The sequence below is a fragment of the Papaver somniferum genome, chromosome 3, assembly GCF_003573695.1.
Source record: "Papaver somniferum cultivar HN1 chromosome 3, ASM357369v1, whole genome shotgun sequence".
NCBI lineage: Eukaryota > Viridiplantae > Streptophyta > Magnoliopsida > Ranunculales > Papaveraceae > Papaver > Papaver somniferum.
The window spans coordinates 214,541,936-214,551,957 of NC_039360.1; the positions used below are offsets into that span (position 1 = coordinate 214,541,936).

Sequence of the window (10,022 nt, forward strand, 5' to 3'; positions counted from 1 at the left end):
ATGAAATTGCTAGAGATCATTATGGATGGAGTGATTGATATCTAGTATATTTGATTTGTTGTTATCTGTTAATCTTCTTAAATCGAACTATTGTTGTTTCTATGTTTGTAATAACTCTTATGTTTAGCCTTGAATGATTTTTATCTTTCAATTAAAATTGCTACATATGATAGTTCAATGAGAAGTACAGATAAACCTTGTCAAAAGTTATATCGTTTATATGTCGATATGCATGTATTGATGCAAGAATGCATGAACTTTTGACAAACAAAAGTTAAGCCTATTATGTCATTTATTGATGGAATATGGGTTAAAATCTTTTATTTACAAGGATTATGTCTATTGTATGTCGTTATGCAAATAGTGATGGAAAATAGAATGAATCCTTGTATATTCCGCAGTATTGATCTTCCCTGATCCATATTTTATGTATATACTGTGTGGCTCCATAAGTCTTCTTGTGTGAGCATTTCCAACTAAACTAATCATAAATTCGTTTGTGATTATTTTGGTTGTGTATTCCGATTAAACTAATCATGGGTTCTCTTGTGGTTAATTTAATTGAGAATTTTTGGATAACAAAATCATTTTTTGGTTTTTGGTGTCCAAAGAAATCCTTCTTTTCTTGTAAAAGTAAGGTCGCTCTTATTGTTCTTTCGGGAATGACATCAAATGGGGGAGAGTTCTTTTGAACTTGCCTTAATTTCCATATCTTTGTGGGGAGTGCGGCTGTGGAATATTTGATGAGTTATCTTGTATCTTTATAAACTCCATGATGAATGCATTTAGCTTCGGCTTTATGATTGCATCTAAACAAAGTTGATATGTACTTTTCTTTGGTCCTGAAGTGTCTCCATGAGAATTTCATTAGGATCCCATTTTCGTACCTTTGCCAATTTTATTGACAACAAGGGGGAGAATTAATATGTAGTTCACACTACAAATATATATGGTTTTCGGATCATTATGTAAGGGGGAGTGGTTTTCGTGTTGAGACGAAGTATTGAATAAGGGGGAGTGATACATATCACCATAGCATTGTTGTTGAAGTTGTGACATGAGAACTTTGATTCTGTGTAATAATATTATGACACTGTATAAAAATGATCGAGAGATTTTGTTTTCTCATTGTTATGGCTACGGAACTTCAACAACGATGATGCTAAACTTACAACCTTTGGAATCATTGGAGTACTTGGAAGTGACGAAGATTTTGAGTAATGTTGAAGCACCAAGGAGATCAAGCATGTGGACGAGAAGCTACAAAGTTTTATCTTTTTTGTAATCCATATATGTTGATAATTTTGCCACTAAAATTGACAAAGGGGGAGATTGTTAGAGCATTGATCAGTCGAACTCGCATGTGTTGCTATCTCAAGCATGTTTGTCAATATTAGTGATCAAAACTATATGTTTTGATTTCTAGTTTACTTATGACTAAGTCTCGGTCTAGGATAGGCAAGTGTAGTTGAGCTCCAGACTCCATGGCGATCATATTACAAAGACGAAGAACTACTCGAGGAACCGGTGGAACTTCATCCGACTAAAAGGTATGTGGAGACTTGAACTCATCTATCACTCAAAAGTCTATTCTATCTCCTATTCTTGATACAAAGTCGTATAAGTATGATAGTTTTCATACATAAACATTTGCTATTTCGAGCCGAGTTTACTCGCCTATTTTTTTCTCGAAATATGTGTTGGTAAGATTTTGATTTAACCATTTTCATCTTCACCCATTACGAAAGTCATGATGACGTTTTAATATTGAAAATAGCTTTGATGACGATAGTCGTGAATATAACGATTGTTACAACATCATAGAAGAATGTTTCAATGATTGAAATGTAGAGTTGGGATTACCATCAATAGATATAAGCATATATAGTGTGTTCGCACATTAGTGTATAAATCCATGTACCGAAGACCAAGTGTGTGCATATGTGTGCATGCGGTATTGGTGAAGGAGACAGGTTGGGTACGCATACTGGCGGAAGTTTTCTAACCGAAAATTTCTGCTGAGTTTGTAATTTGCAAACTTATAAACCAGTCACCTTAGGTACGCGTACCCACGAAAGTTTTCGAACCGAAATTTTTTGATGAGTTTGTAAACTCAAATCCGGTAGCTAAGGTGCGCATACTCAAGCTGGTGATATCTCAAATTGGTAGTTCATGAACTTAAAACAATAAATTATAAGGAAGCAATCTTTGCAAACCGTGGCTATATTGTTCATAAATTGATTCAAGTGGATCAAACCGATTTTGTTTCAATTGTATCTATGAATAAAGACCTAAGCAATTGAATAACGCTTCAACTAGTTCTTATGAGTCATTTGAACTAGTTATGAGAAAGATGAATACAGTTAATATGAAGCTCTCATATGGCTAACCATTGGTTAACTATTTATAAACCAACTAAGTGTACACGTTCAGATACAGTTACTCAAACCTAAATAAATACATTTCATTTGTGTGTGACAAGCTAAGTTTCGATCTAACGGTTGAAAGATATTAGCTTGGTTGAATCAGGTTTTTCATCTAACGGTGAATATTGAATGCTTTGTTACCAAGGTAACTTAGATTGCAAACCCTGATTTGAAAACTATATAGGGGAGACATCTAGTATCTGGAAAAAATAATCCCCACACCTCCTGTGTGATACTAGTTTGTTTGCTAGAGTCGATTCTCCTTTAACCTTAGGTTTCTTCTCGAGACCCTGTAGGTTAACGACTGAAAGACTTTATTGGGATTGTGAAGCCAGACGAAACTACTTTTCTTGTAGTTGAGCGATTTGATCTTGTCATTTTCTATAGTACGAGTTCAATTGAATAATTGACTTGAGATTAATCTTCGATAGTGCAAGATAAAAAGAAATCATAAACATCTTCGTCTCATCGTTTGTGATTCCACAATATCTAGTTTCGCTACCATACGATTTAGATTATTGTGAGGTGATTGATAATACTAGGTTGTTCTTCGGGAATATAATTCCGGGTTATCAATTAGTTCCTATCACCTTGATTTATCAAAAGACGAAACAAAAAACTCATAGGTTTATCTGTGGGAGACAGATCTATCTATTATCAATAGACTTTTCTGTGTGATACAGATTTTTTTATTAAAGTCTTAGACTTTGGGTCGTAGCAACTCTTAGTTGCTGGTGAGATCATCTAAGGGAATTAAGTGTGTAGTATCCTGCTGGGATCAGAGACGTAAGGAGCGCAACTGTACCTTGAATCAGTGTGAGATTGATTAGGGTTCAACTACAGTCCGGACCAAAGTTAGTTTGTAGTAGGATAGTGTCTGTAGAGGCTTAATACAATGTGGTGTTCAATCTAGACTAGGTCCCGGGTTTTTTTTGCATTTGCAGTTTCCTCGTTAACAAAACTTCTGGTGTCTGTGTTATTTCTATTCCGTATTATATTTTGTTATATAATTGAAATATCACAGGTTGTGCGTTGTATCGATCAATTATGAAATCCAACCTTTGGTTGTTGATTGGAAATTGATTGATCCTTGGATATTGGTCTTTGGTACCATCCAAGTTTTTATTCTTGTATTTAATAAATATTCGTAGATTTCTATTTGCTTGAGTAAAGATCAAATCAAGAGATTGAGATATTAACTCCTCGATATACTTTTCTCTAGATTGAGTCTGATTTTCTAGTTGATTCTCTAAAAAGTATATTGGAGTTAGTCCATACAGATTGCTAACCGAAATATTAGGTGAGGTTGTTGTACCCCCGCATTTTTAGTTTCCACGAAAAAGCAGTCTCTTCTGATCACAACTGTTGTCAAGAACCGTTGATGCTCGTTTCTTGATACTAGTCAGAGCTTCACCATAGCAACAAAAACTACGGACAAAGGTAATCTGAACTTATGCATATTCTATTTTCTCATGGAGGAAGTAATATTGCTCAAACGCGCACCTGAAAATACCAAAATTCTCAGGATTGAGTCATGGACGATGTGGTGACACGGGCATACACCTTGACCGACCAAGGTCGGACCTTGGGCATGCAAAAGCTGGTCCCACATCCTATTAATGATTTTGACCTAATTAATCTTCTACAGTTTATTTTGAGTTCAAACTCTTTCCAAAAAATTTGGAATTTGATCGAGAGACCATCATTTGGTCCCACGACCACCAAAGGCCGGTCTCATACCCCTTGGCCAGTCCTCATCTATCCATAATTAGGTTTTATCATCTAATGCTGAGACGAGCAATATTTTAATAATATTAAACGAGCATTTAATCATTCTTTCACCAACTGGTCTATAAAGGACTTTGGTAAACGCTCATTCAAGAACTTGGGCACCACATGGTCGGCATCATCCCATGTAGCCGTCCCACTCTCTCCCATTGGTTAATTTTCAGTAAATCATCAATTGGTCAACAATTGACCAAAATTAGGGTTTCAAATCAAATGCCTTGCAAAGCATAATTCGTTCAAACCCTAATAATTTTATGTCGATCTAGAAATCAACATTTTAGTTAATAATATTCGGTCCATCTATCATATTTTAATTAATATTTTATTTTGGTCCCGCTACCAATAATTCATGGATCGACCAATATTGCTCAAACGAGCAATATTTGCTTAAAATCGCAATATTTATTTTGCTCATTCAACTGGGTTCAGAACTCATTGATTCAACTATCAATTGCTCGACCTAGCAATATTCCTCATGTTGATTCAACTATCAACATTTGAGAATTCCATTGATCCATCAATCAATACTCTAATTTAATGTTTGGTCATGCTACCAACATTTTTGCTCGACTGAGAAACATGGTTCGAGTGGATATCTAATATTTCTGATTTATACTATGTCATATTAGATCAGAGCATTCTGCGTAATTCAACAATATCCCTGGTTTCCTATTGAACATCACAATAAGTCCTTGATCGAGCAACCTCATCGGACGATCATCCAAATTCTCAAAACATCATTATTACCTCGACTGGTAAAATGATATATCACAATTCATCGAAACTCGGTGTCTGAGCGTATCTCAACAAACATATCATGCTCAATTCATGAGTTCTAGAGCATACCACATTCGTTCATTATGCTCGACTCGTCAAGGCTAAGACTCATTGTCTAGTCAAGTCAACAACTGACTATTTAAATACACGTCCGCCTTGCAAACTCCGCATTCATGAGACATCAATCATGTTACATAGGGGTATAATCATTAGGGTTTGGTCTGGAGGTCTACGACACGTGTGTTCACCCACGATGAGAAATGTGAGTAATTCGTGCAAGCGGTTGAGGAAGTTAGGAAAGTAGTGGATGGACAATCAACCAAGTCTCCGCACGACATGGAACTGGTTTGACCACGATTTTCCACATTCACACTCTTTCACTCGAGCAACCGTCGCACTTACTGGGATCAATATGTCTACTATTATTGCAATATAAATAAGTTTCTGAATCCATGATTGAACAACCAAGAATCATCTGTTAAACAAAAATTTCGACACACAAGAAATTATCGCTCAATCGATCAGAACTATTTTCACTTGAACATAACAGTTCATCAACTTGCAGAAATCATCACACGTTCAAAATCCTTGATCGACCCTCCTACAGATCTACCCTCTTTGTGACCGAATTGACTCTGGAACCGCCATTGTCTTGGTTTAGGCTGGAGTCCTACAGATTTATCTCTCGAACTCAAAGCACTCCCGTGCAGTGCATCTGTTAGAAGAAGGTTTAAGAAATTTGCTCGGTCGAGGAGTCCTTCTCCGCACGGTCGTCTCTTCACTTTCCTAATAAAACCAGTAAATCTTTTTCTCCCATCTACAACAGGTAAAATATTTTTAAGATAAAAATTAGGAAGAACAGATCAGAGTGGTATGAGTGAAAATGGTTGATAATGAATGTATTTATAGTGATTGGGAGTTGTAGCCGTTGCGAATAGATCCTCTGAGTTTTTACTCGTTGGTGATTCTTCCCCAACCGCACGTGGCTGACCATTCGAAGCTAACATATCTTCTCCAACTTCCACCATCTCAATCAAAATGGTACGTGCCTGATCCAGTCACAAACTTTTTCCCCAGTTGCCCAATAACTTTGCTCATAGTGGAAAACCACCTTTGCCTATCCACGTGGCTGACCTAAATACTTGAACAGACAATTCCTATAGGTATTTCCTAGAAATTATATTTATAGGAAACCCGATATAGGGACTTCTTAATCCAGTAAAGGAGCTTCACCATTATCCCAATGTTTATTCATGAGTTGGTTAGGGGGTATGCTGAAGGTACAGTAAATGTCCCAATTACCCTTTCATAAGTTAAACCTATATCATAAAAATACAAATCTAATTCTCTAATTGCAATCCTCGTCTACAACGCAAAATCAATCATCATCAACAACCCTTCCATCAATTAAGCCTTAAAAAAAAAAACTAATTATCTAATTTTATTCAGCATCAACCCAAATTCAATCGATTTCAAACAAGATTGAAGTATGTTATATTTTCTCAAACAAGTTCGAAAAAAATCGATTTCAGAACCAGATACAATTGGCTTTAATGAGTTACGGTTGGCTTCGAAAAAACTTAAAAACATGAGTTACAGTTGGCTTCGAAAACGAAAAATGAGTTACGGTTGGCTTCGAAAAACCAAAACATGAGTTACAGTTGGCTTTAATGAGTTGTGGTTGGTTTTGAAAAACCAAGAACAATAACTGGTTTACGATTCATTATGTATGAGTTACATTTGGCTTTGAAAAAGAAAATAACCAACCATAAGTTTTTTACGGTTTTATCCGATAAGCCAAATCCCATTCGTATCTGGTTTATGATTTGACTTTCCCCAATTTTAGTCAGTTAGGTTTGGAAGTTCATCCTTATATAACCGTAAATACCTCATATAGTTGGATTCGAGGAAAAAGGCCGACCATAAATTGCTCTCGTAAACTATAAAAAATCAATCTTTTTATGTACTTTCACTGTCATAAGGTATGTAAAATTTGGTTTCTCTATCATATAAGGATTCAACCTCCTCGATTTTACATTCTGGTGGAGTAATTCAAAATCTAGGTTTTGAAAAAAAAAAAAAATTATTTTTACTTCTAAAACTAGAATTAGCTAATATAATTAAGCGACCATTCAAAATCATTCACCCAATCTAAGTAACTAATACTAACTTTAAGTTTAAATCAAAGTCATTCATCTAACCTAAGTAACTAATATTAGATTAGCTAATGTAATTAAGCGATCCACACTAATAGAATGGGGGCTATTTAGTCATTAAAAATATTTAGATGAGAGGTTTTTGGAATTAGTAACTTGTGACCCTATTTTGTTTGCCCTCAATTGGACTTAGAAGCCCCAATAATAGATTAAATGGACAGTACATTCTGAGCTTTAACATGTGAGATCTACCCCTCCGGAATTTAGATCATAGGTAACAATCAAGGTCATATTGGTGCAGCTTTAATTGCGGCAACCATATTATGAGAATCGCAGTGATCTGAAAAGATTGAGATTCTGGTGAAGATGTTTAATAATATAACGATGATTATGCTACTAGTGAAGACTGAATATTTACCAGTCACTTGGTACATGTACCTTGGACTGATTTTCTCTTGGTCATTCCTGAGAACTTTAACGTTGACCGACCCCAAGTATAGGACACCAAAAGGAAAGAAAAGAAAAAAAAAAGAAAAGCACAAACGTTTATAATTTCTCACGTAGTTCTATCAACTATGGTAAAAGAAATTTGCAGACTTCATTAGGTAGTAGGTACTACGATGTTCAAATTTATAATTATTATTTTTTTTAGCTGTCAGCTTTTGCTATTTTGTTTGGTTCACAACGAGCCATGTCTGCTGAGAAATCTATATTTCAATTTTTTGTTTCAAGGAGTCCAGGACTTTGGGTCTTTGTGGACTGTGCAGAAACTGCTTGAACGCTCTCTTATCCCAGTGCGTCATCAATGCTTGCTGAAGGTGACACTTCCTCTAGTTTAGGAGATGATGTGGACATATTAAGCGATCCGAACAAGCGTATCCGCAGCTACTTCATGTCCTTACTGGAGTGCAGGACCAGTCCAACCCCTACCCTAGCTAGCTTGATAAATAATCACTTATTTCCTTGTGGAAGTGCATGTTTTGTCTAGTTCAGTAAGAAGCATTGAATTTATTTTGTTTTAGCCTCCTTATTATCTTCTATTACCATGTTATTTTTTAGAAACCAAATTTGTATTTCGTAAAGCTGTTGTAAACCTCTAGGGTCGTAGTTACATACTAAGTAGGCTTTTTTCCCAAGCCGTGCAGCAATTTTTTATGCCACCTTAGTAATATCTATTTTGATGTCGACTCCATGAGACATGCCATTATCCGTGAGTGTGGAATATAGGTTGCCCACTCGCTTGTACAAGTCTATAGTAGTCTGAAAATAATCTACTAGGCTCATCCCCGACAAGGCGCCATGCTTATTCCAGTCATAAGTCCAGAAATCGATAGCTTGTCTTTCCTTTTGGGTCTCGCGACGCCCACTCCCATGATCATATTTAAACTTAGCATTTGGCCAGTATGTTAGCAAATCAGTCTTTAACTTCTCATTTCCAACAAGTATCTGCAGGTAAATCGGTAAAAATAAATTAAAACCAATCGAGTTAACACAAGATAGACACGGGAAGACAAAAAGATCAAAAGAACGAGAAAAATTTACCTTAGTGAAGTCCGCCTTAGTTGCTGGTGGGCTAGTTTCAGGTTGAGGCCAAAGGCCGTGAATAGTAAACCTGTCACCGGGCAATTCAGTGGGCCATGAGGCATCACAGGGGTTTTCTTTGACGTTGCACACGACCCTTGGCCAGGATAACACAAGCTTATAATGATCAAATGCTGGTACAGCTGGAAGAGGAGGAGGAGGAGGAGGAGAAGGGGTTGTTGGCGGAGTGAGAGGAGGTCTGCGTGTACGAGGAGGTTTTTTCTTATTCTCTGAAAAGAAAAAGCGAGGAGTAAGTGTAAGTGCTACTCTGGCAAAAATAACATGAAATGTAAAATCTAAAAAGAAATGAGAGAGTATGAAGCGGTACCAGTCGATGTTTCTGTACTAGGTGAATTAAATGAGAAAGGACTTGGAGCAGTGAGAGGAATTCCAGTATTACCTGCAAACAGAAAATACAACATGGTCAATTAGTACACTTGTTTTTACACCAAAATTGTAACCTGCTGAATTATACAAGAAACTTGTTCAAAACTTCGAATCGAAGTAAATAATTTCATAACAGAATTATATTACTACCTTTGCATACAAAAGGGACGCCGGACATATTACAAGCAAGCAGGAGTGATTTTGCTAATGTTCGATTGATAGGTGATGAAGAAAATGGAACATTTCCTGTGATCAAAAGGCAAGCACAATCCATACTAGTGCCTACAATCTCCTTAAGATTATAACAACATTGAGATGATGGGAAAACCCCATTTCCACCACTACCAGTAACATAACTCAAACATGGTGTGAAGCTAGAAACCACAGATGCAGAACATGATGTGGTTATTTTCCAATAAACTGGTGATACTGAAATTGCCACTATTAACACAAGGATTGTTGTAATTACCCGACAGATAAACTCTCCCATAATTGATTCAATATTCTTCGGTAAGGTCTATGAGGAATTAGGAGTGATACTTCCTAAATGCATGCAAAAGACTCGGAGAGAAAAATGTTGTGTGGGAATTGAGAGCAAAAAGAAATGAGATTTGTGAACGAAGATACACCTATATATAGGAGGGAAAACACATATTTTCTTCTTTTTTTTCCTGAAAATGTTTGAAAACAAATAAACAAAAAGAAAAAAAGAAGTAATGGCTATATTTTGAGTTAGTAATAATATCTTTAGGTAAAGGTTAATTAAACCCTACATACCCTAGTAATCTCTTAAACTCTTATTTAATTTTTCACCAAAACCCTAACAACACCAATCTTCTAAGTTCTAACCCCAATTGGTTTCTGGCTTCCAGCTCTGATCATAATACATGATTACATTTTCTCTAAA

General features: G+C 36.0%; 1 protein-coding gene across 1 annotated transcript; it reads right to left on the reverse strand.

Moving 5' to 3' along the window:
- Nucleotides 1-8,236: 8,236 nt before the first annotated feature.
- LOC113360626 lies at nucleotides 8,237-9,605 on the reverse strand. The gene is made up of 4 exons (XM_026604116.1): nucleotides 9,266-9,605; nucleotides 9,057-9,128; nucleotides 8,690-8,958; nucleotides 8,237-8,593 (listed from the first exon to the last, which is right to left on the reverse strand). The coding sequence occupies exons 1-4, from the start codon at nucleotides 9,603-9,605 to the stop codon at nucleotides 8,300-8,302; spliced, it is 975 nt and encodes a 324-aa protein (XP_026459901.1). The 3' UTR covers nucleotides 8,237-8,299.
- Nucleotides 9,606-10,022: the final 417 nt, after the last annotated feature.

Coding starts and splice junctions, on each gene's coding strand:
- LOC113360626 (XM_026604116.1), bottom strand. CDS start 9,605: ATGGGAGAGTTTATCTGTCGGGTAATTACAACAATCCTTGTGTTAATA. Junction 9,129..9,265: donor CGTCCCTTTTGTATGCAAAG/GTAGTAATATAA, acceptor TTCTGTTTGCAG/GTAATACTGGAATTCCTCTC. Junction 8,594..8,689: donor CTAAGGCGGACTTCACTAAG/GTAAATTTTTCT, acceptor ATTTACCTGCAG/ATACTTGTTGGAAATGAGAA.